Below are 25,994 nucleotides of genomic sequence, written 5' to 3' on the forward strand. Positions count from 1 at the left end.
ATTACACAATGTGTGTTATTCACTAAATAAGGTGTTTTAATCTAATATGAACGTATGTTAAAATCGTCATTTGTTACAAAAAATTTAGGGCAGATTTTTCTAAAGTTTTAAAGCACATCGACCCTTTCTTACATAATAATAATAATAATAATAATAATAATAATAATAATAATAATAATGTTTTAAGTGTACTACAGTATTGTAGTATCTATAACAACAGTTCTTGAAGCCGCAGTATGTCAAGTAAATCTTTTAGAAAATGGGGATTAAAACAAACCACAGTATTTTACTTTATATACAGTATTTTATTTTTTTATACAAAGTATAAATTCTTGATTATTTCTCATAACATACATGTGAAATACACAAATAGTACTTGTGCATAACACACAAATGATGACACAAGAGCATACAAGAATATAAAAAACTAGGTAATTTTTACCCAATATAAAAAAAATGTACAAAATATTACGTTACGTTTTGTGAGGAAAGTTTCTTGCCAAGTGTGGGCATTGCCATTACTAGCTTCTGGTGGCGACCTCTGTGCACAGGGTTACAAGCATGCGATACAATATTTTTTGATTGATCGTCAGGTTTACGAACGGCTGCAGAGAACCGTCTTTTACACACCTCAAAAGAAAGGCGTGATCTCAATATTCATCGCGAAAATGGGTACACCTGGTACATTTCATTAGTTCCAAAGCTAATGGGTGAGCAATTGTGATTGAACTTGAAGTGTAAAAGTACCTTTATTAGGGCTATTATGTTCCCAACTAATCAAGTCAGGGCTGTTCCAAACTTGATCAAGGAGAGAGGTGTACTATCTACAAGTCTTCAGGTGCCCTGAAGATAGCCTGTGAACTGGGAAGGACCCACATGCACCCATCTAACGATCCTCCTTCTTTGGTATTTTCAGTGGGATATGGACCATACATTAGAAAACGTGTTACCACTAGGAAGGCCGCTGCTGCAAACTGTGTTTTGGCACAGTTTACCTTAGTGAAGCTGGGGAGTCTTCTGATCTCCTGGAACATATTCATTCCCACTTTCAATTTGATCGGTTTTAATTTCTATTTCCTCATATTTATCCTCGTCATCACCGTTTCCAATAAGTTCTCTCTGCTGACTCTGTATGTAAGTATTTGCAGCTTGAGTTCTAAAGAAAGAAAACAAGAAAGGAACATTAACGAAACTTGCCTGCAAGGTACTTTACGCCACCCTGTTCAAGGCTGCCCAAAGTAGCACAATCAGACATATTTTAGGGTACTGGACAACATAAATTGCTGTAATTTGGATACTAAATGTCACACTTTTAATGACGACCAGTCGAAATGTAAATACTGAAGCACTGAGATATACTCAAGGTCAAAATATCGCAAGTTATGACATCACAAATCTTCACTGATAATGATACTACTTTGGACTGGAACTGTAAAAGAACATTTTCGTTTCACTATCCTAATTGTGACTGAAACAGTTCCCTGAGATATCCTCTGGGTAAGATAGGTCACCTATGGTCAACTGATAATGATACTACTTTGGACTGGAACTGTAAAAGAACATTTTCGTTTCACTATCCTAATTGTGACTGAAACAGTTCCCAGAGATACCCTCAAGGGTAATGCGTGTAAATGGTTGTGCAAATAATGGAAAATGTAAATTATTATACAGTAAAACAAAAAGAAGCAATACACAATATAACCTTTTAATCATGTGATACAGCATTACAAATGGCCACTTAGAACATATTTTATAGGATAATAAGGTCACCATATTCAGAGATAGTTTAATTACAATAAATGAATAAAATGCTAAAATTGAATACATAACATAACATAATAGATTAATAACCTTAAAAGGCTTTCTCTGATGACAGAGGAGTAATCCAGTTAACCTTCAAAATCCACTGTTAAAAGTCTTCAACAAAAGTGTGGTAGGTGGACAGGGTATCGGTGTATCGTTAACAGTTGCCATTTTGTGTTGTTTTACAGTATTTTACTAAAGTTCACGACGTAAGTTGTAATCTCAGTTCAGATCGAATTCAAGTCCTGAAAACTGATAATTCTCAGTTTCCTGCCCTTTGAGTCTTTGCTTACAGATCCCAATGGCTGATACTTGACACCAAACAAACATTTCGACTAACTGGAGATGTGGGTCAAGTTCTTATAGACTTGCATTCTTTACGAGAAAGGTTCCATCACGAGTTTATGATGTTTACAAAGTTTTTTTATGATAAAATATATTTCAAAAGTCATGGTGGGTGCCAAGACTATCCAACGCTTCGTAAATTAAATGCTCATTAAAGATACTGAGTATTAGTATCTTTAATTAAACCTTCAATAAAGATACTGAGTATAGAACCCCAGTCCTCGACTGTATCAGAACTCGACATAATCGGATTTTGAAGTGAAATTTCGAGTAAATTTTGCATCGGAGCTTGAAAAACGAACCGGAATACGACCCGATGAATCATATGATGTTTGTAAACAAGTGTTTCGATCAGCCTCCCCTAGTTGTTGTTGGTGGCGTTGTTCCCACACTTCGTTTAAAGCCCGCTTTATTGAAAGATACTTTAAAGTGATTTTGTATACACTATTCCAGTAGACTCTGCATGAGATTTACCATAAATTAATACTGAACGTAAACAACGTTTATGCATGAACGCGATAGTCCACCAAACAAAGGGCTTCGGTTTGTTTACATCAGCTCATGCCACAAGCTGCCGACATAACTTAGGCAATCTTGCTTAAGTTTGTGATAACCGACATAATTCGGCTTATTTTTAACATTTTATTAATTTACAGTAATAATTATGCTTGTTTTAAAATGTTTTATTATTAGAAACAGTGCCTACCCGTTACAGTACATACTGGGACCTAGTCTAGCCTATGGCACTCGGACAGTGCCTACCCGTTACAGTACATACTGGGACCTAGTCTAGCCTATGGCACTCGGTCAATCATCGGTAATACAGCCACGTTGGACATAGGCCAGTTTTTTTGAAACAGTTCACATTTAAAAATGAAAAAAGTGTGTCTAATACGGTAAGTTATTTAACTCTGAACTTTTTACATTTTAATTTATGTAATGTTTTGTATAAAAAGGCAAGGTTAGGGTAATGACTGGTGGTCAAGAACAGATTAATCCATTTCCATTTATTTCTCATGGGAAAAATTGATTCAGATCTCGACTGAATCACATCTCGACGCTTCTTCTGGAACGAATTAGCATCGAGAACCGGCGTTCTACTGTGTTAGTACAGTATCTTTAATGGTTTAATTTACGAAGTGTGGAAAACAGTCTTGACACCCACCATCACTTTTGAGATATATTTTTTAATTAAAGACTCCTGTAAACACCACAAACTCGTGACTGGACATTTCTTGTAAAAATGCAAGTCTATAAGAACTTGAAGTACATCTCCAGTTAGTTTAAATGCTTGTTCGGTGTCTAGCATCAGCTATCAGGATACTGTAACCAAACACTTAAAAGGCAGGAAACTCAGAATTATTACTTTGCAATAATGTTTTCAGGACTTGAGGATTTTATGGTTAGATGTGGCAACAGAATCGTGTCAAATCGTTATGTGGCTAGTATTCCATTTGAGTAAATTAAACGCTCGATTGGTTTGGCATTCACATATCTTCTGCCTAAACACTTGTCAGTGTTTTGACATTTCAAAAAATTAAATACTGTACTGTAATAAGAACACCCAAAGTTGTACTTCCCATCTTCTTGGATCAACAAGCCAAGTGCCAAGAGGCAGTCCAGTTTGTAGAAGAAGACATTCTAATGTTTACTGCATCTCAAACAGACAGGAAAGAATTCCTGTTTATTGTTTGAACTTGAACTACATCTCCAGTTAGTCGAAATGTTTGTTCAGTGTCAAGTATCAGCTATCAGGACACCATAACCAAACACTCAAAAGACAGAAAACTCAGAATTATTGGTTTGCAATAATGTTTTCTGGACCTGAATTCGATCTGAACTGAGATTACAACTTACATCGTGAACTTTAATAAAAGACTGTAAAACAACACAAAATGGCAACTGTTACCGATACCCTGTCCACCTACCACACTTTGTTCGACAACTTTCGTCATGGAAACTTTCTCAGAAACATCTGGAGCACAAAATTCAACCAGCTTTGCTCGACTAACTTAGACACGACGTCTTTCTCTGAGGCTTCTGAATTGATTCTTGTAACTACTGCATTCTTAGTCTGTCAAGTGCTTAAGAACAGTCTATTGTACTCCAGCAATTATCTATGCAGTGATCTTGACTAAAAGCTAATAATGACAGAACTTAGATTTACCATGATTCACCAAGCAGGTGAAGGTGGTGTCTGTTCTCCTACAAGCTGAAGTGCTACTCTCCATGACTCATTTTCTGGCGACTCAATAGTTAGGAATTGACAACCTTTGCTTTAAGCAATGACAGTTAATTCAGGAATCATTCCTGTCTGTTTGACGGTCTCTCGGTACTAGGCTTTTTGATCAAAGATGGGAAGTACAACTTTGGGTGTTCTTATTTCATTTTTTGAAATGTCAAAAAACTGACCAGTGTTTATGCAGAAGGGATGTGAATGCCAAACCTATCAAGCATTTAATTTACTTACATGGAATACTATCCACATAATGATTTGACATGTTTCTGTTACCTCACCTGAACAAAAAATCCTCATTTAATGGTCTTGTGAGCCTACCCCACAGCACTGGTATCCACTGGCTGGTATACCAAATCCCTGACATCACCTCGTTGGGGTCTCAAGCAAAAGAGTTCTTTAATGCGTGTTCTGCAGAGGATGCAAATCAATACCACGATGAATACCGCAGCTACGACAACTGCGATGATCTCGACACCTGTGAGAAACAAGAACCAATGAAAAATTACAAAGATAACTGAGACACAAATTTAAGTTTGAAATGAGTGAATGAAAACATGCATACATGATAACAGATTGCAGATATCTTTATGGGCTGCTCCAGGAGCAAGAGTCCAACTGGCATAGGGCCCACTTCATCTCCTATCATTCTACATACAAAACTGAAAGAGCAATAAAAAAATTCTATCAGTGCTGTGTAGAATATTTATAAGAGAAAAAATATTTGAAGAACATAGAAATTAACTGGCAAATTAAGAAAACTCACAACTAACTAGAAAACAGACACAGTACCAGTAATTCTTGGTCTTGTATAGAATAAATGCTTTCAAATGCTGCTTTAACACACATACACGACGCACAGTAGATCCACACTAAAAACCACATCTACACAAATAGCAAATACTCGGTATACAGTATTACTTTTCGTAAGCTGAAAGCTCACTGAATTAGATATTTAATTTTCTTCAGAATTTTTCAGAGCATTAATCTTTTTATAACATCCTTCCCCTTTTACAAAGCATCAACAAAATTTCTCAAACATAAATGACTGCAGTCCATGAAAACTTTCCAAAAGATGTAAAACAGAACTACAAAATCTTGTTTCTAAATCAACAGAAATTTTTAAAATGACAAGCAATTCGAGATATACATACTCACTCACAAATAAAATCATACTCATCACAAAAGATTGTTGGAACTTACTTTTCAAACGAGACTCAGTCATCACCGTTTGTGATTCTGTTGTGTTAGACGTGGGAGGGGATCCTGGAATAGAGATTTGCCTTCGTTAAACTCAAAGATGTCAACAAGACAAGGGGATTAAAATCTAAAAATAATACTGACAAAGGTATGTTTGTACAGCCATGAAAGGGTGCCTGTAAGTTGGCATCTGCTACGCTGAAGCATTATATATCAAGAAATCTGGAACAGAATTTAGTTCGGGTAGTTGAGTGTTCAGATTATTCTATGGGTTTCATTTCATATACCACACCTGTCTGGTGCGACAAGATCCTAATCGTCTAGTTACAATGTTTCATCAAAGATGAGCAACCCAAAACAATAGTTTCTATACATACTGCTTTCAAACACCAATCTAATACTGAAATCAGCAAGTTTCTATGCAACCGAGATAACATAAATCAAGAGGCTAGATATTTAAGAATTAAGATCCAAATCACTTTACTGAGACGTGACCTGGTACGCAAAGTTGCAGTAAAAGGAATAAAAAACAAAACACTTGTCTGACGTCAAGGTTTCTGTTTGCTGTGCTTGTTGGTCACAATGCATCTTTGACTTCCTATAAGGAAAAAGAAAACCCTGAACTAAGTTCAATGAGACCTAAGTCAATAATTTCAATATCTTCAGCAAAAGTATTCTCTCCAGATGACTTTTATATCAAGAATTTCCAAGTGTTATACACACAAAGGTTCTAAAGTTCGACTGGTGTTGCAAACAAATAAATGGCTGGAGTGCTCACTACATGCTCATTTACTCATAAATTTCTGAACAACCGGAACCATGGCAACCAAGGAAAGCTGAACAATTTCCAAATAATATATCTTCAATGAATTGAAAAGTAATACACTCACTGTCTCCAGCTTACTTAACCCCACAAAAAGAGCATAGGATTATAGGATTTCCATCCTAAGTTTTTATCTAATCATCCACTAATTTTTCTTGCCAACATGAACCTTCTACTTCACTTTTATTCCTATCCTACCTATAAATCCTAAATGGACATGAATTTATTCTTAAACACTTCAATTTGGACTTACCTTGACAATACTTCAACGCATAACTGCCAGTGACAATGGACCCATTTTGAGTTTTGGCAGAAAAACTGTAATTTCCTATTACTGTATCATTCACACTAGTAAACCAGATGCCATAGCACGATCCGGAAACACCTGAAATAAAAAACTTCATATTATGAATATTTCCGATGCATTAACCAGCATAGTCCCAACCTGAAAAATTCTGTATCATTAAATTTCCACAACTTGAGAATGCCAAGATTATAGGTCACTTGTCCATCAAATATAAATATCCACAAAGTATTTGCATTACAGTCTAATTTCAGAAATTTACTATGACTAAAGCTATACAAGTCCTGTAAATATCATTTTTTTAACAGACCATTTTTAACAGTTCAGACTTATCTCTTAGCCTTAATCCTGAGATTTAGAAAGACAGTGAAGGTTTTGCATAATGAGTCTGTAAAGGAATCCAACTGAAAAACTGTAGACAACTGTTGTGAAACTAGAACCCATCCATAAACGAAAAACGTGTATGTCTTGTGTTTATGAAGACTGTGCGAAGCTAAGGCACTTAACCATCCCACTGTTCCCCCTCACCTGAGCAGGTATGGGACGAGTTACAGGAATAACGTGGGGAACCATCCACAGTGACATTGTATTCTTCGTATAGCTGAGTTTTGTCTGGGGCAATGGATAAACAATATTCATCTGTGTTGGCAGACTGGTTATCAATGCAAGTCACTTCTACGCCATTTTTCGTGAGGATCGGATCTACGTTGTTTCTTTCTGAAAGAGATTGATACAAAAGGTTAGTTCCTCGTCTCGTACACAATTAATTTTGGCAATTTTGGGGTGGTGCCACAATCTACGTGACCGACAGTTTGAGTTCACAATATTTTTTGACAGTTAAATTTCTAAATAAACATATCCTACAGTAATTTAACTTTGAAAATTTCTTTGACAGTTACCATCCCAATACAGCTGGTTTCTTTGAGGTAATTGTAACTTGATGATAGAAAACGAAAACATCCACGTTAAGCATATCAAATTATCAACACTTTTTTTCTTTCTGTGTAAGAGAATGCATACTCCATTAGCAATTTTCTTAAAATACACGATTATATAACTTACATACACTGCATAATAAGAATTATAATGTATATCAATAGCCTTTTTAGGGCATTATAATTGTTTTGGATTTTCAAAATAAGTGCAAAAACATTTAATTTTTATTTGATCATAAAATTTCCAAAATAATTTCCTAATGTTATCAAATACACACAAGAAGTCAACTTTATACCTATTATTGTTTTTTCTCCTGATGAATTCTTTAAATTAAATCTCAAGATACTGTGAAATATTATCAAAACTTTGCTTCTCAGAGGCAACTGAATGAAATTCAATGAAATATTTGGACTACCTGAGGTGAATATTTATGATAATAGTTAAAGAAAACACTTCTGGGCTGCAAATTTTCTTTATAAAATACATAACAAATTTAACAATTAATTTTAATCACATTGCATGAACTTGGAAGTTGATTTCTGGGTGTCCTACCTACATATATTAAGCACTGATGGAATAATATCTAGTAATATCAAAAGCTAAAAACTTAATTCATGTCATAATGTAACTGTAACTGACATGGTTTTCATTGAGTCTACAATACAGAATGTATAAGCTACCACAGCAGAAACATAATTCAAAATGATCTTCAGTTAATAATCGCCTAATTCTCAATTAGGCAAGAAAATTTGACAGCCTTTGCACACAAGAATTTGGCATGAGATAGTTACCGCTGCAGAAGCTCAATTCATAACTAGCTTCTATGAGGAAAGTGTCATCTTCAACTACGCATGAGTATTTGCCCGCTGCTTGGGGAACGACATTGGCAAAGGGGATTCCGAAGCAGTCGCCGGCAACATACTTTGGCCGGACATTGTCTTGAAGGATTCCATGACCTGGAAGGTAAAAGAAAAACAAATAGTAGAATTCTGTGTTGAGCCTTTGGGGATAAAGTTACCGAGTTTTTTTTTTCCAAGTCTTGCAAACAAGTATGTTTAAGGAGAGGATGAACTCTTGAATATTTCAAATTGATCTTCCATGGTTAGCCCTGAACTTCTCCTATCCAATGTTACTGTGATTAAATGAAAAAATGAGCTCATTTAACCAACGCTCCTTACCTGTGCATACCCCTTCTGCAGAGCAATTGTAAACTAAAGTATTGTTTAGATAACATCTGAAAGTTTCATTTTTAATGGGTTGACCATCCATCCGCACAGAGAGACAGTAGCCATCATGAACAGATTTACTTATGCAGTCTGCTGCTGTCTCTCTCAAGTCGAGGCCTAATGTTAAGGACTTTTCTCCGTTGCAAAATGTCAAGTTGAAAGATGCCTTCAAACGTTTTGTAGGACCTTCAACTATGGCTACATATTCCCCAATAAGATCTTTGTTGATATTGGCAAAGGGTAAGCCTTCACAACCTGCTGAGGCCACTTTGATGCGAGTATTTCCTTTGAGCACACCATGGTCTGAAATAAGGATCGAGTTAAAGCTCTGTTTACAAACAAATTACATTTTGTTTCAAAACATTTCCCGTCGTCAAGACTGAAGAGACAATGTTAGACAATCTTCATTATTATTCAATTACATTTGATAAACTTAAGTTAGTTGTTAATACCTGTGCACACGCCTGAGGGTGAGCAGTTGTAAACAAGCCTATTATTTAGGTAGAACTTGAATTTTTGTCCTCTGGAGAACATCCCTGCTGGCCTGGGAGCTAGGCAATAATCAAAGTGCTTGTCAATGCCTGTGCAAGAAACCCATTTTTCCTTAGATTCCTTAAATTGGAGTCCTATTTTGAAGGTATCCACATCTGAAAAAAAATATTTCTGTGTACCAGGAAAGATTCTTTGAGAAAAGCAATCCTGCAAAGGGGACAAAGATAATACATAATAAAGGGCCCAACTGTCAAAAAAAAAGTCTGAATGAGGAAAAAACGGCCCAGTTTTTAAAAAGATCTGGATGAAGTTTAAGAAAAGGCCAACACTGGCCATGTTTTTACATATGTGAATGAGGTAAAAAAAAAAATGGCCCAGTGTTTATTAAAAAGGTCTGAGATAAAAAAATGGGGTTAGGTTTTTTAAAAAAGTCCAAATGAGGTATATAAAAGGGGGCCCAGTTTTTAAAAAGGTCTGAAAGAGGTTACAACAAAAGTGGCCAGTTTTCAAAAAAAAAAAAAAAGTCTGGACAAGATCATAAAGAAGGCTCATTTAAAAAAAAAAAGGTCTGAACGAGGTAAAAAAAAAAAAATAGACCCAGTTTTCAAAAAGATTTAAATGGTAATCAGCTTCTACCTCTTGTTCAAGACCACCAAAGTGAAATCACTATTACTGTAAGTTGGAGAAATTTACAGAAGAGAAAAGGTATTCCTGATAAGGCCTGTCATTCTAAAAAATCCTTATCTGCTATTTCATCTGACATGTCTCTCTAATACCTAAATCATCAATTTTGATACTAATTTTGCAAGGTACAGTTATAACTGTTACTCAACATCTCTAAACGCCTCCATTCAGTTGTTCTCATATACTACAAATTTTTCATTCTTAAATCTCAGACTACTATTGCACGATTAGACATTCCAGAAACATTCAGCATTTGAAGCTGAACTTTCAAAGTACACAGAGTACTAATGGAAACTTGGTTAAGAAGGACTTCGACATGAAAAGGTATGGCTTCTGTAAACCAAGTGGCTGAGGCATCTTTATTATTTGAATAAACAAGACTTTATTTTTGGCAAACTAAGTCAGTCAGGATATCCCCAGATATGTTTTCAGGTGTAGGCGCAAACACGTCAAATGGGAGCCCAGGACCGGGCTGTGGCAGGCAAACAACCACCAAACTACTCATGCATATTTACAGGTTCAATCTGATAAATGTGGTTTACAGTGATCTCTTTCTCCGAAAAGAAACTGATATCACAAACCAGATATGGTGGACCGGTTAAGTCACAATAAAGCTTTTATCTACAGAGATAAATGTGATAGTTAACCAGCATTGAACTTTAGGTTAGGGACACCAACCCAACTGCAAGTACATACTACCCTAAGAGGAACTGAATTTTACTGACGACTCACAGGTACTATGTAACGAGCACAAAAGATAATAATAAATCTTTCCTTTCTAACAAAGCAAAAAATGTTTACATTGTTACAGCATGCAAGATGCCTTCTGGTCAAATTTTGAGAGTTGAACCCAACCGACTTTATCTTTAATAGGAAATAAATTTTAGAAGTAACTTGTATTTTTCCCAGGTATACAAACCGTAACTTTTCATATACTAAGAAACAAAAGAGTAATGCTGGTAGACCTTAGGCAGGACGCCAACTCCCTCACTGCCTACATACACCACTGTGCTGTAGGTTCCAAACTTCCAACCCACTGAGTGCCTGTTATCTTAAACAGATCACTCTTGGTGCAGGGTGGCAGAGGGGGGTTTGTTCCTAAATGTAAAGCTACAGGTTGTGCACATAGGGAAAATACAAATTACTTTTTAAATTTGTTATTTGTTCCCTTGGAGATACAAACCCTCCACTTTTCACCTGCGGAGATGCACTCTTTTGGTGGGAGAATGATCTACCTACTACTAGGTTTAACAGGCAGGACCCAATTCATCTTTGGATCATCTAATCACTCTACACCAAGTGTGACCTCTATTCCTCCTCCCCCCAACTCCAGGACTACTGACCGGGTCAGAGACTGGACATCCACTCAAAGTGTCCATGTCCAGTGGAGCAGAACACTTCCCATTGGGTTCAAGTAACTACCCACTCTGGCACCCCAAAGTGCAGTAAAGTGCTGCCATACTCATCACTTAAACCTAGTGATGTGCTGACTTACAGTCACACTCACATCCTTCCGATGGGGAACCTCTGTTCAACAGTCCACTGAGATTGATGTCTTCCCCCAACTGCTCCAGGAAAGTTGGATGTCACAGGTTGAAGACGGAGCCATCTGGCTGGCTTGTCAGCATTATAGACTCTCATTTCATCGACACCTCCTTCTACCTTTTCCACGTACTCGTAAAGTCGTTTACATTCTGGTCATTGGGTTTTTTTTCTTTTCAAGTAACGTTTCACAGCTCTCACATAGCAACATCTCCCTCTCTCTGCTGATGATGTCCCACAGGAGGATACGGAGAAACCTTCAAACCATAGGTCCGGGACAGGAGTTCTGGTCTTGACAATGAGTTTTGGCACTTATGAAAAGGACATGTTATTCTATCCTGCCAAATGGGAGACCCTGAATGATAGACCATACAGTTTTCATATTTTCTTGGCCAAGGATAGGGTCAGCAAGAAGACTGCCTTCAGTGTCATGTCCCTGTCTGTTGCTTCCCTCATGGGCTCGTATGGGGGCACCTCAGACTCTTCTCAACACTTACGTAACACCCCATTCTAATTTCAGGGGGTACAATTCTTCGAAGACCCTTTTTAGCATTAATATCTCACAAGATCCAGACAGATTTGTCCCTCTGGGTCTGAACACCTGTGAAAGTGCCGCTCTATACCGCTTTACTGCTGAGACCGATTGTCCATACTTTGCCTCAGGTAAACAAGGAAGTTTGCTACCCTCTAAAGAGAGGCAGCGAGCAAAGAGTGACCCCTCCGACGACACCAATCGCAGATGACAGCTCATGTACCAAGGGTACGCATTTGTGGAACACTGCCACAACATGGCCTACATTTTTACTGTCCCTTTAGAAAAGCCTTTTTTGCAGGAATTCCTGGATAGCCTCTATCCATGTAGGTGGAGGGCATACGCACACTGTGGTATCTCCTGACATGCTGCTGTACCTGTAATGTCTGTCACTGGGGGACTTCTCTCTGAAGGTCTACCAGCAGGGACAGCAGGTCTGCATACCACTGCATGCAGCCACCTGGGATCTGCAGACCCTGGGATGTGAATACCTTGTTTGTCACCTTCAGTGAGTGACTGAACTGGGGGAAAGACGAACGTGTCCATGTTGTCCCACGAGTGCTGGAAGACATCCTGCATTAATGCCTTTGGGTTTGGTACTCGGGAGCAGTAGAAGGGCTGCTTGGTGTTCAGCCTTGTTACGAGCAGGTCTATCATCAGCCTGTTCCACACCTGGAATAATTTCGTCTGCCACCGTCTGATGGAGGGACCATTCTATCCCCACTATCTGGTCCTTCCTGCTCAACAGGTTCACCACCAAGTTTTTCTTCATCAGGTCCATCCTGACCTCTGACCACTTGTGCAGTTTCACTGCCATCCAACACAGTTCAGAGGAGATGAATCTGCCCTGCTTGTTAATGGAAGCCACTATAGTAGTGCTGTCACAATAAGCTGTATGTCCCATTGCTAGGTAACCAGTTGGTTCTTAGCCACGTAAAACAAATCTAATCCTTCGGGCCAGCCCTAGGAGAGCTGTTAATCAGCTCAGTGGTCTGGTTAAACTAAGATATACTTTTTTTTCACTCACCATGACCACTGAGTGTCCCTGTCCCTGATCTTGGAAGTGTCACAGAGCCAAGTAGAATCCTCCATCCCCCATGTCCTGGAAATGCACTCTCAATTCACGTGAACTCCCCAACCCCTCCTCTAGGTTGCTGTCACCTAACCACAATTTCAAGTCCTCTGTTAATTTCTTCTTGATGGGCGACTTATCCAAGAGAGACCATTTCCTCTTCAACTGCTACTGAAGGGTACATAGGTGGGGCCTGCCCCTTGGGACCAACTCGAGAGATGTAAGACACCCTACTACCACTGGCTATAGACATACTGGTACCACTAGCTATAGACATACTGGCTTTGGCCAGGAGGAAGAGGACCTGCTATGCCACCTTCGCCCTTCAGCACTCCTTCCCAGGTTGGAGGAGGCACTGGAGGAAGAGGAGGACGACGAACTACTCACAGTGCTCCTTCCCCGCAATGGAAATTTCTCCACTCCTGCACTCTCTCTGCTTGAGTCAATCCTGTCTCTTTCCCTTACCACCCTTAAGTACTTGGAAGCGGGGAGCTAGAGGAACTGACTAACGGGTGTGACTCACTGTACGGCCTGGGGCGCGTGACCGCTTGCTCCTTGCTTGTCGCTCAGATGGAGGAGGGGGCAGAGGGAATGCTAGGGGACCAGGAGGGGAGAGGGGTGTCGGTGGCCGCAAGAAGTCTCCTGATCTAATGCTTAAGTGAGGAGCAAACTCATTCCTACTCTCTGCTGATTTCTCCTGCATTAAGGCGTATTGGTGTTGTTTTCTGTCTCCCCCTTACCTAATATTTATCACCTTCTCCTGTACCTTGTCTCTCTGCAGACTGATTTCCCTCTGAAACCCTCTTGGGTTTATAGTCTGTTGGTGCTGTCCACAAGGGTTTTCAGCTGAAGACTTGAAGAAAGAAAGAAAGAGAAAGAAAGAACGAAAGAAATACTTAATAATTACCTTCCATTTTGGTGGCTGGTTGGTCGTCTTGAATGCCTGCCTGGAGAACACTTGCCTGGAGAGGCCCTGCCTGGAGAACACTTGCCTGGAGAGGCCCTGCATGGAGAACACTTGCCAGGAGAGGCCCTGCCTGGAGAATATTAGCCTTGAGCCAAACTGCAGGAGAAAACAGAGTAAATAAAGTCATTGCAGTTAATTACAGAGTATATGAAGACACCACATCATTACGTTCATTTTCACCTGGTAGACTATATAGACTGGGAAGCGTATAAACAGGACAGTGAGTAATTCATAAATTGAAAAACTCAGGCAATTGAATAGCCGAACAGCCCAATGAGCACAAATCAATCTCAATGCAGGTAGCTGAATCAATTTTAGCCATCAAAAGCCCTCAGGACTTAGTACCATATAAGTATTGCGAAGCATTACATTATACATTATATATGAACATAGTGTAATAACCTAATCAATCGGCAGATAAAGGAATCTTTATACTTTACATATTGACAGGAATCGAGATGAAATTGTAGCTAGCATCATCACTTTCGAATACTCCACCATATCCACCCAAAACTCTAAGATTCAAATATTCTGAAAAGAAAAGAAAACGGTTATAAACAGGGTCCATTAGTCCACGCCAATTCTATAATTCCTTGTAACATCTTCCGTCCCGCATCTTACCCTGAAGTCACTCTAAGAAAAGTAGAGATTCCGCTTTAAGTTACACACTTCTGTGTTATGACTTGAAGCGAATAACCTAATTTATAACCATGTGTACAAAAAATCACAATCGTTGAGAAGCTTTCTTCTCAAAATTTTGAATTTAGTTGTCTTCAAAAGTTCACACGGAATAACGAAAAGATTCGAACGCAGTACAAGAGTTAAAACCATCATTATATTGTTGTGGGAGTAATTTCTTTCGACTGGGTAAGGATAGATGGCAACTCAATTGTGTATATGAGGTGCCCTTCACACAAAATATATATATATATATATATATATATATATATATATATATATATATATATATATATATATATATATATATACACGTGTGCAGTACATACAATCTCCCCCACACCACTTCGTAATCGCTTACTTTAATCGAAATCGGATCGGGCACTTGAAGAAACGGACGAATAAAAACAAAAGACAACACGCTTCCGCACAAAACAAATGCCTAAAGACAGACGATCTTACGTGCTTTCTCAGAAGACTGCACTAATTCGGAACTGAAGACAACCGGACACAGCCGGAAGTCACTTTCGTAAGTTATCAGAGAACCGCTGATCTACACCACGAGCGCTATACCTCTCCTCCCCCAACCACTGAAAGAAAAGGATGACGAAATACGAGATTTTCAAAATGGCTGACCCGCAATCCTTTTTGTACTTCTAGGTTAACTTCGGCGCTCGCTGCGAAATCTTGAAAACGAGGAAGACTCTTAGTTTGTAGAATGTAAGTATATCCGCGGGCCGTGGGTATATCTATAACCATTCACTCAAAAGAAACTCGGCGGTAATGTTTCTCGGGGAGTTTTTTCCGGCAAGCAGTTCGTCAGGTGTGGACGGCACGCAGTATCTGTTTGCACTGACTACTCTATAACTCCTCTTCCTCCATTACCTGATCGAACGTGTTCCCAGTATTAGCGCTGATAAAATGGTTATCATATCAACTCGCGTCATAATCTAAAATACGTTTTGTGGCCGTCTAGAAAATTCGTTTAGATGTATGCCGACGAAAAGAGTTCGATTCTCTCACAAATTGACTGACTTCAAGAGAGAAAGAAAGTTACTGAAGCCAAAAATAATCCCGAACACCCAAATCATAACTGGAAGTTTATTATATACTCCATAAAATGATCTCTGTCGATCTTATCTCTGTCGACTACGGGACAAACACGTCAGATTTAGAAAATGGAAATCTCCACTCGGCTTTCATATCTCCTTTCCGAAACGTAGTACATTTAACTGGGTCCCAAGATTTGCATTTTTTTTTTTATAATGAAAGTTTGTTGTGGAGTAAGAAGCATGGTGTGGACTTTGCTCTCAACCAACCGGGCGAATTCGGCTATACGTAAAACGCAAGCACGAGAACATTCTAGAAATGTAATCTTATCGATGACCTTCTAAGAGGCACCCCAAGAAAGCACAGCGTCAAAGAGGAAAAACGTCTGTCAAATTTATTCAGGCTTCTGGATAAATAATAAAGATAATGATATCGGAATAGAAAACTTAGGCCTATGGCGTGGTCATTCAGAGCTGGAAGAGAAATTTACAGCAAACAGGTTTCCTGAAAGGTGTGACAGGAGGAACACCTTTTGCAGTATTAGAGGGTGGAAAGTTAAGACGGAAGAAAGAGCCTATGAACGGAAGGAATGAAAGGGGTTGCATCTATGGGTCGAAGGGACGCTGCAAAGAACCTTTCAGGTAATGCCTAAGCACTGAGATATTAATAATAAACACAAAATTCACAAGCGTCTACAATGGCCGCAAAAGGACTTGTATTATTTTTATTCATATTTTTTTTTTCAGTGAGATCTCTTCTTTCTGTAATTCCTGTACCTCCTCTTACGTCTCCCTAATGAACACCATAATGTTCTTTGGAAGCTTGTATTACTTCAAGTCAGTGGGCAAGTGATCTGATATCTAACATAAAGGAAGTCTATAATTGAATGTAAATCACACGGTTAATTTAAAGATAACAATGGCCGAGCAGTCAACGAGAGATCCAGGGCTGCCAACATGCTGAGGTGTTGCGTTTCACTATTAGACCAATAAGCAACTAGTCTGGACTTTATTTATATTCGGCCGAAGTTTCTATTATATAGAACTAAATATTTTAACCCAGCTAAATTGTACTTGAAGCGACATATTGACTGTAATTCTCCTTTTCCGGATGTCTACCAGGAGGTTGGCAATTCCGTCGGCTCGGATCGTAACCATACGAATTTGTTGAGATTTATTTTTAATATATATATATTCCTTATGATACTGTGCAGGCATTTAATGGAAGCAAACACTCGGTACCTTTGTTAGGTCCGTTGTGGGATGCAACACGGGAAAGCAAATCAACGCACAGAAAAATTAGGATATTTCAAAATAGGAGGCAGCGGGCAAGCAACACCATAGTTTGCAAGCTTCTTACTCGAAAGAAAGGTTGTTAGACTCCATATGATATTCAGTTGTATATTTCGATTATAAAAATGTTCGAATGAAAAGGAAGGAACTTTTCCACCCGTTAAGGCTGTATTGATAATTATATACCTTGAGATAATTTTGACTGTGCCTATATGTCTGTGTTATCCCAGTATGTAGCCACCTTTGTCACCTACTTCGAGGTGATAGTACTAAACATGGCGAAAGCTCCCTGAGACGCCATGTTTAGTACTAGCCCAACTCCAAGGGGGATCAAAGTATTATATACACCCATTTCTATATTGAAGTAGGTGACACGTAGATAATAAGTCAAAGTAGCAGCCGATGGCCCCTGTGGTGGGCTTGTTCCATATAAATAGGGTTCATCTTCTGAATAATAATACAATTAACTGAACCTTCAATTCCTCTTATTTCGCACGAAGAAAATAAAATGTTAAAAAATCGATTTCTCTCGGCAATAAAAGAACGAAGATTTTTTGTGTCTTTAAACCATTCAATGCTGAATGGAAGATGACAGTAAAAAAGGCTCGAAAGGTGTAACAGGAGGAAAACCTCGCATTTGCACTGAATAAATTGTTAAGAGAGGGTTGAGGAAAGTAAAATGGAAGAACGAGAATATGAATAGAGGAGGTACAGTCAAAGGAATGAAAGGGGTTAGGCCCAAGGACGGTTCGCTGGTAAGAGCCTAAGTCAGTCTCCGGTAGGTGCTGCCAACTGGTGGCTGAAAGCATAACGACATTCTCTCTCCGCGGAAGATGCCGGAGTTATGGCTTCATTCTTTAATTTTACTGAAAGAAGTAGGATTTTATTGTGCTAGAGATGTGCTTCGTTGTGTATGTAGTTTATTGGGCGAATTTACTACATTAAACTGTATAAGAATTTATCTACCAAAGGCACCAATTAGTCTTGGTGTTCGAGGTGACTGTACTTAAAAAACAGCTGTTTACATTTGATTTCCGTATTTATATTTGAGAACTGTATTCGTGTATATATTATATAAAGAATTTAACACCTACTGTAAATTAAAATGAGGAAATAAAGGCGTGATTATTATTATTATTATTATTATTATTATTATTATTATTATTATTATTATTATTATTATTATTTATAGCATTTTCTTGAAAACATTCACTTTATATTTGTTAGAGGAATATTTTGATTTTCTTAAAAATAAAAAGATTTGTGTTATTTCTTAACCACTTCAAAAATTATGGCCTACTAGCGAATATTCGCCTATGCAATGATTCTTTTGTTAAAGCCACGATTTTGCTCCTAGGCCTAGGTGTGTTAGATTGCTTTACCTGCTATAAATATATTACACTCAGCATTCACACCTCTATATTACCGATTTCTGGCCCGAAAGCACAAGAAGTTATCTACACATTCTTGCTTAAATTATTTTTTCAGGCCTATAAATCATCTCTCACCATACAGGCAGCTTGAACACAGCCTAAAACTTCAGCATTCAAAGAGAACTTGTTGTAAACCATATTCCTATTTTCCTAGGTTGAAATTTTTAGATTTTGGAGGGTCACAAGTCTTTTGTGTTATTGATGATATGCACTATTTTTGATACATTTGCATGACAAGGATCTTATACTATCGTTGAACATTCAAAAACTTGACAGTAGAAATTAGGCTAGTGTTGAATATATATAAGGCTGTGAGGAAATTTACATTACAGTATTTGACACATTTACTTATAAAAAGTTGAAAATTAAGTGAAAATTGATCTCCATAATTTCAAATACTGGTTTACCAATTACTAATACTATCAATTTCCTTCAATCACATGGATGTATGCATTCGAGAATGGTACATTTCACTAATTACAGAACTGGTACATTAGTTTTGCGTAATTTTCTTTGGGCCTCCCCAAAAAAAGTCTTGGGCCCCACCTAGGCCCTCCAACTGATGGAATGCTAGGTACAACCGACACAAGATGCTCACCTCCTGACTCCACTAATTCGGAACTGAGGAAGCTTACACTTTTATCTTTCGGTACGCAAGTCACTTTCCACCTACCACCATACTGTATAAGAAGACTCTTATACAGTCTGTTATAGGTACATCCACGGACCGCGGTTCTGTCTACCTAACCGTTCACTCAAAAGAAATTCGGCGCCGTGTGTCTCGAGATGTTATTTTCACAGCAAGCAAATTTCTTCTGAACTACCGGGCTCTCGACCCACCCGGAGAATTCGGCAGTGTCAAGCGAAACACGGAGAAGATTCCAGAACTGTCAAATCTTATCGATGACATCCTAAGTGGCACCACAAGATGGCGCATCGTCAAGCGTTTCTCACATTTATTCAGGCTTACAGAGACATAATAATAATACTATTATTATTATTATTATTATTATTATTATTATTATTATTATTATTATTATTATTATTATACTGCATTCGTGTTAATATTCTGTAACCAATTTAACACCTACTATAAATTAAAATGAGAAAATAAATACGTGATGATGATGATGATGATTATTATTATAAAACTTTCTTGAAAACATTTATTTCACATTTGTTAGAGGAATTTTTTTATTTTAATAAAAACAAATTGATTTGTGTTATTTCTTAACCACTTCAGAAATTATGGCCTACCAGAGTAGCAAATATTCGCCTATGCAATGAGTCCTTTGTTAAGGCCAAGATTTTGTTCCTAGGCCTAGGTGTGTTACATTTCTTTAATTATTATCTGGCCAGAAAGCACGTTAACTTAACTACACATTCTTGCACTCCAAGTTACCTTATGAATGAATGAATTATACACCAAAAGCAAGCAGAATGACTTTTAAGAAAATAATATTTTAAGCCCGTTAAAAAACAAATCTTCCATAGGCCTTGATATCAATACTAATAGATATTTCGGTTAATAGCCATCTTCTCCATATAATGTGAATTATCATCTTTTATTTTTCAAAGAACATGTAATCTCCACAAATAAATTCTTTAGTACCAGAGATTACATCTCAGAAGGCTTAGATTATTTTTTTAGGCCTATAAATCATTTCTCACCATACAGGCGGCTTGAACACAGTCTAAAACTTCACATTCCTATTTTGAAAATGTTATCATGACTATCGGGCTTATTAGCTCTGCTGTTATAATGCTCCATAAGAGCACGTTAAGCACGCTGTCACTGACGGCACCGCTAACCCTATCACACCGTGCTTTGAGCTAAGCAATGTGAAAAAAAAAAAAATCAGTTCAAATCACACAGATTACCAATTATACCACTGCACAAAAGGGCTCATATTTAGGGAAAATAGTGCTAGCTGTGAATTCGCAAACTCGTCGACATGTCTGGCACTGGAAATAAAAAATAATTTTAAAAAGTTTGATAATGTGGGCAATGTTACGTCCAAGTCTGAGATCTTGGACGATACAAAAAGAATCAGATGTGACACTGAAGAAATATTTGCATCTGTACCAAAGTGGTCACGTGAAATGAAACCGACTATAAGACACAGTAACACCTCCATATCTTACGCAGGGGCGTCAATTGAGATTTTTGTTGGGGGGGAGGGCGTAAAGACGGTTTGGTCAGCGAAGCGAGCCTAATCAGCGGAGTTTTTTTTTTTATTTTGAGCTATTTTATGTGTTTTTGAAGCCACATGAGCAAGGTATTTCAGCAAAAATTATATACTCCCACTACTATATGTTTTATATCATCACTGGTAGTTAGTAGACAGACAAAGATTAAGAAACATAATATTTCTGAGAAATTTTTTATATTTATGATTGCACATTTAAAATGAAAACATGCTGTTACTTCTTAGGGCTTGGGGGTGAGGGGGCCAAGTTGAGGCTTTGGGAGACGGGGGGCAACTTGGGTCTTGGGGGGGGCAAGTTGAGTCTTGAGGGGGGACAGTTGACCCCCAGCCCCCACAAAGACGCCCCTGGTATTACTGACCCTCTATGCAAAACACTTGCACGCAAAAAAAAAAAAAAATGCCAAACTACACGATGCTTACATTCACAAGGGCGCACTCTGGTGGCTCCCGTAGAGGAGATATCAGAAGACTCCAGTAATTCGGAGCTGAAGAAGTTTACACTTTTATCCTTCGTATATGGTATTCTTTAGGCCTTGGGTAAAGCTACGTACTAGGGGAACCGCTGGTTTTTACCGCGCGCGCGCGCGCTACCCCCACCAACTGGGAGAATAGTATGGCGCAAAACGTTTCTTCTTAAATCAGTGGCTATAAACCTAATAGCCTTATAACTTCGGCGCTCGCTGCGAAATCTTTAAAACGAGGAAGACCTTTTAATGTGTAGAATGTGAGTATATCCAGGGACCGTGGGTATATTTAACCTTTCACTCAAAAGAAACTCGGCGCTAATATTTCTCGGGAAATTATTTTCCGGCAGGCAATCCGTCCGGTGCGAACAGTACTGGATACCTCTTTAAACTAACTAGTCTCTTCCTCCACATACGACCGAAAATGTTCAAAGATTAGCATTGATATGGTTACTGGTGGCGCGTTAACTCAAAACGCGTTTTGAGGCAAAAAGATTAGCATTGATATGGTTATCTGGTGGCACGTTAACTCAAAACGCGTTTTGAGACTTGGAGGAATATCCGAACACACCCAAAATCTTCTGCTTCCCCTGGGCAGGAGGAACGCTGTTGCGTCATTGTCGTCACAGATCGTACGATCAAGGTAGGCGGAGTAATACATGGCGCCATCCAATGAGGTGACGAGAGGAAGGGACCACACCTCGTCGCCCTAAGGAACGCTGTGACTGACACGTCAGTGTTCTTCCAGCCCTGGGAAACCGAATAAGGGGTGGCTGTAAAGACCTCAGGTTTGTATATTAGGAAAAATACAAATTGATTAAAACTTTGTGACTTGTGCCTATATACATACAACCTTTCAGTCTTTACATTGGGAGACTTACTGTAATTATTGGTGGGAGATAAAAAAAGTATACCGTTGCTAGGTAACCAATTGGTTCTTAGCCACGTAAAATAAGTCTAATCCTTCGGGCCAGCCCTACGAGAGCTGACTTAGCCACGTAAAATAAGTCTAATCCTTCGGGCCAGCACTAGGAGAGCTGTTAATCAGCTCAGTGGTCTGGTTAAACTAAGGTATACTTAACCTGATGAATCAGGCAAAAGGGCAGAAAGGTATAAACATCCAGGTTGTCCCATGGATGTTGAAGTGCGTCTTCCGCCGCTGTCAAAGGGTCTGGAACCACTGAGAACAACGCTTCCAGCTCCCTGCTGAAATGGGTGGCGAAAAGATCCACCATCTGCCTTTCCCAAAGAAAGAACAGTCTTTCTGCCACTTCCTGGTGCAAAAACCACTCTGTTCCCAAGACTTGATTCTGACCACTCAATTTATTTGCCAGTACGTTTTTCTTGCATGGGATGTACTTGGCTAACAGGACCACCGAGTGGCTTACTGCCCACTAATATAACTGAACTCCAACTCGTCAAGATGGTGAGAGACTGGAAATCTCCAATCAGCTTCCATAGCTGCTTTCTGAAATTCAGATTTAACTGGGACCCCAGTTTTGTTTTTGAGGTTGTTGATATGTTAAGGTTGAGCTGGCCTTATGCCAGTACAGGCCCTACTGAAGGTTTGTTATGGTAATGAGAAATAGCCCAGCCACCCTCAAGCAGGATCCCTCGAAGAAAACCAACGTGGTCTACCGATACAGATGCCCCATCCGAGAATGCCTCGGCTCCTACATTGGTATGACCACCATGCGCTTCTCCAAGAGAATTTCTTGCCATGCCCAAGAGGGTGCTACCTATAATCACGCCAGAAATTAAGTATACCTTAGTTTAGCCAGACCACTGAGCTGATTAACAGCTCTCCTAGGGCTGGCCCGAAGGATTAGACTTATTTTTTACGTGGCTAAGAACCAACTGCCCATAAGGTGAGATTAAAAAGGAATGACATCAAGATAACAGATCAAACGACGGACCACCCGTAAGCCCTACACATCGGGAGAGAGAAGCCTAACCTCAACACAGACGGTGGCTCGAAGGGCAGCGCCAAGCAGCTCCCCTGACGAGCAAACCAATCGGGAACATCCATCTGTGGGCAGCGATTCCAACGCACGTCCCCAGATGTACCCTAACATCTCAGCAACGTCCAGAAGATGACCATCGAGCTGGTCGACAGATGTCGACGGGAAAAGTACTAAAAATACCAGGAATAGACGTCAGAGAAAAGAAATACTATTCGCAAGGTGAAAATCTACGGATTTACAACACCAGGCTTCAGTAACCTACTGTAATAGACATAAAGAAATACGATGTCTACATTCACAAATTATGAACATGGGCCGACTATTGCCCAATAATGATGAGTAGGAAAAGCGGATTTTAAGAAAAATTTAGAAAACTCAGTATAAAATCAATTTGCATAATGCAGCCATATTATTCAACAAGACAATAATAATAATAATAGTAATATGTAATAATAATAATCTTGAATTTCAAGTCAGTGGCCCCTTTGGTGGGCTTGTTCCATATGAATAGGGTTCATCTTCTGAATAATAATAATAATAATGATAATAATAATAGTACTACTACTACTACTAATAATAATAATAATAATAATAATAATAATAATACGATTAGCTGAACCTTCAATTCCTCATTTTGAACGGTGGAAAACATTTAAAAATTCAATTTCTCTCGTCAATGGTGTGGATTTTAATTTTCCCGTGCAATGAAAGAATAAAGTTTTTTTCTTCTTTTTAATAACCTCCCAAAATGAAAAATAGCAACTCCACCTTTGTCTCCGGCAGAATAGAATATAGAATTTAGCCCCAAGGCCACGCGCTGGGACCTACAAGGTCACTCAGCGTTGAAATGGAAACTGACAGTAAAAAAAGGTTTGAGAGGCGCAACAGGAGGAAAACCTCAAAGCAGAAGAAGGCTGAGGAAAGCAAGATGGCGGAAAGAGAATATGAAAGGAGGTACAGCAAAAGAAATGACAGGGATTATAGCAGCTAGGGGGTAAAAGGAACGCTGCAAAGAACCTTAAGCAACGCCTACAGTGCACCGCGTGACGCGCAGCGACAGGCAGGTTGCAATTGAAAGGTTTGCCCTGTTATCAGAACGGTAAGGGCTAGAGATAAGGCCACTTCGTCAACAAGTGATAAAGTGTAACCACTCCTATGCGGTATTCATGTGTGTCAACGCCGGTTACTGGTATTCATATACATATGCGTGATCGACAGGCTTTGTGAGGTGATATGAATTGTAATCTAGTTTATAATACATACTGGACTTTATATATATATATAGTGTGTATGTATATGTATTAATATAAACCTGTATCATATATACAGTATATATATGCAGACAGACACACATGTATACATATACATACAGCATATATATATATATATATATATATATATATATATATATATATATATATATATATATATATATATATATATATATATATTAGATATATAATATATATCATATATGTATATATACATATATATATATATGTATATAAAACATATATATATATATATATATATATATATATATATATATATATATATATATATATATATATATATATATATACATACACATACAAGAGATGGTCCGACGTACTCAACACATCCCTCTTAATTTAATGATAACGAGTCACCGGGTTGGAAAAACAAACTAATTCTCTTTTATCTGATATCGAACAATTCCTCGCTTCCCCGAACCCCAATTTTTTGACCCAAAGTTCGTCGTCGGTTGCAGCTGTTATCTAATCTTGTGTCCGGGACTGATAAGCGTACAAGATTCGTCTTTCTGATGTAACTCGGCCGCGTTTCATATGATTTTGTGACTTTTTTTTTTTAATTGTCAAGGTAAAGTTTGTTGTAGATGTTTGTGTGTGTATGTATGTGTAAGTGTATACATATATATAATTATATATACATGCATGAATATGTATATGTATATATATATAAAATATATATGAAATTATATATATATATATATATATATATATATATATATATATATATGAATATATGTGTATATATATACAATATGTATATGTATACACATACACATATATATATACACATACATATTCATACATGTATATATAATTATATATATATAATATATATTAATATACAGTATATAAACATATACATACATGTATATATAATTATATATATATATATATATATATATATATATATATATATATATATTTATCAAAAGAAGTGTATAACAACAAACATGAAAATTGCACAAAGAGTAAATAAATTTGTCCAGTAAACAGGAATGACACTAGAACTGTCTACACAAACACCAACATGCTTGCGCAAGCACAAACAACATGCACAAAGAGGCCAGGAAACGCTGCATAACTGTCCCAAGCATTATTCAAAGTAATTTTAAAAATAAAAATAAAAATCTGACGGCAAATAATGCACAAAAATTCGCTCACTGCTGTGTGTGTGAAGAGTTCCCGGAGTAAGGTTTAGTACGAGGCTTCTGTACGAAATTGAAAATGGGGAGTTTACTCATAATACTGTGGGTGTTTGTCGATGGTATCACGTGGGGGTGGTTGAGTGTTTAGGAGCCACGTATTTTATCTAACCGACGCCGAGCAAGTCCGGGCGGCGGCGGCGGCGACGGCGACGGCGCGTAGCAACTTTAGAAAGTCATACGTACTTGTGGAAGAAAGGTTGCCGAGTGATACGTTCTCGTCGAAAATCCAGATCTCTAATCGTGA

At 38.1% G+C, this 25,994-nt stretch overlaps 2 protein-coding genes across 10 annotated transcripts in view; one reads left to right on the top strand and one right to left on the bottom strand.

The window, feature by feature from the left end:
- Positions 1 to 284: 284 nt before the first annotated feature.
- LOC136854935 (uncharacterized) overlaps positions 285 to 25,994 on the bottom strand; it is a 29,936-nt gene continuing 4,226 nt past the window's right edge. The window contains exons 1-11 of one of the 9 annotated variants that reach the window (XM_067131480.1): positions 25,707 to 25,770; positions 14,603 to 14,693; positions 14,103 to 14,258; positions 9,326 to 9,520; positions 8,826 to 9,176; positions 8,439 to 8,603; positions 7,240 to 7,428; positions 6,661 to 6,792; positions 5,588 to 5,650; positions 4,706 to 4,862; positions 285 to 1,156 (exon numbers count right to left, since the gene is read on the bottom strand). In XM_067131480.1, coding sequence (XP_066987581.1) covers positions 997 to 1,156; positions 4,706 to 4,862; positions 5,588 to 5,650; positions 6,661 to 6,792; positions 7,240 to 7,428; positions 8,439 to 8,603; positions 8,826 to 9,176; positions 9,326 to 9,520; positions 14,103 to 14,258; positions 14,603 to 14,663 — 1,629 coding nt within the window. In that variant the 5' untranslated portion in view covers positions 14,664 to 14,693; positions 25,707 to 25,770 and the 3' untranslated portion in view covers positions 285 to 996. Of the gene's footprint in view, positions 1,157 to 4,665; positions 4,863 to 5,587; positions 5,651 to 6,660; positions 6,793 to 7,239; positions 7,429 to 8,438; positions 8,604 to 8,825; positions 9,177 to 9,325; positions 9,521 to 14,102; positions 14,259 to 14,602; positions 14,694 to 15,302; positions 15,695 to 19,213; positions 19,485 to 21,245; positions 21,766 to 25,706; positions 25,771 to 25,994 lie in introns of those variants that run through there. The other 8 variants (XM_067131474.1, XM_067131478.1, XM_067131473.1 and 5 more) reach the window with 8 other exon arrangements.
- The window catches only part of LOC136854936 (uncharacterized), a 4,217-nt gene continuing 4,140 nt past the window's right edge, over positions 25,918 to 25,994 (top strand). Inside the window, exon 1 of the mRNA XM_067131483.1 lies at positions 25,918 to 25,994. This exon is cut by the window's right edge and continues 1,296 nt beyond it. The gene's annotated coding sequence lies outside the window, so the exon portion shown is untranslated.

The sequence above is a fragment of the Macrobrachium rosenbergii genome, chromosome 30 (genome assembly GCF_040412425.1).
Source record: "Macrobrachium rosenbergii isolate ZJJX-2024 chromosome 30, ASM4041242v1, whole genome shotgun sequence".
NCBI classification, from domain to species: domain Eukaryota; kingdom Metazoa; phylum Arthropoda; class Malacostraca; order Decapoda; family Palaemonidae; genus Macrobrachium; species Macrobrachium rosenbergii.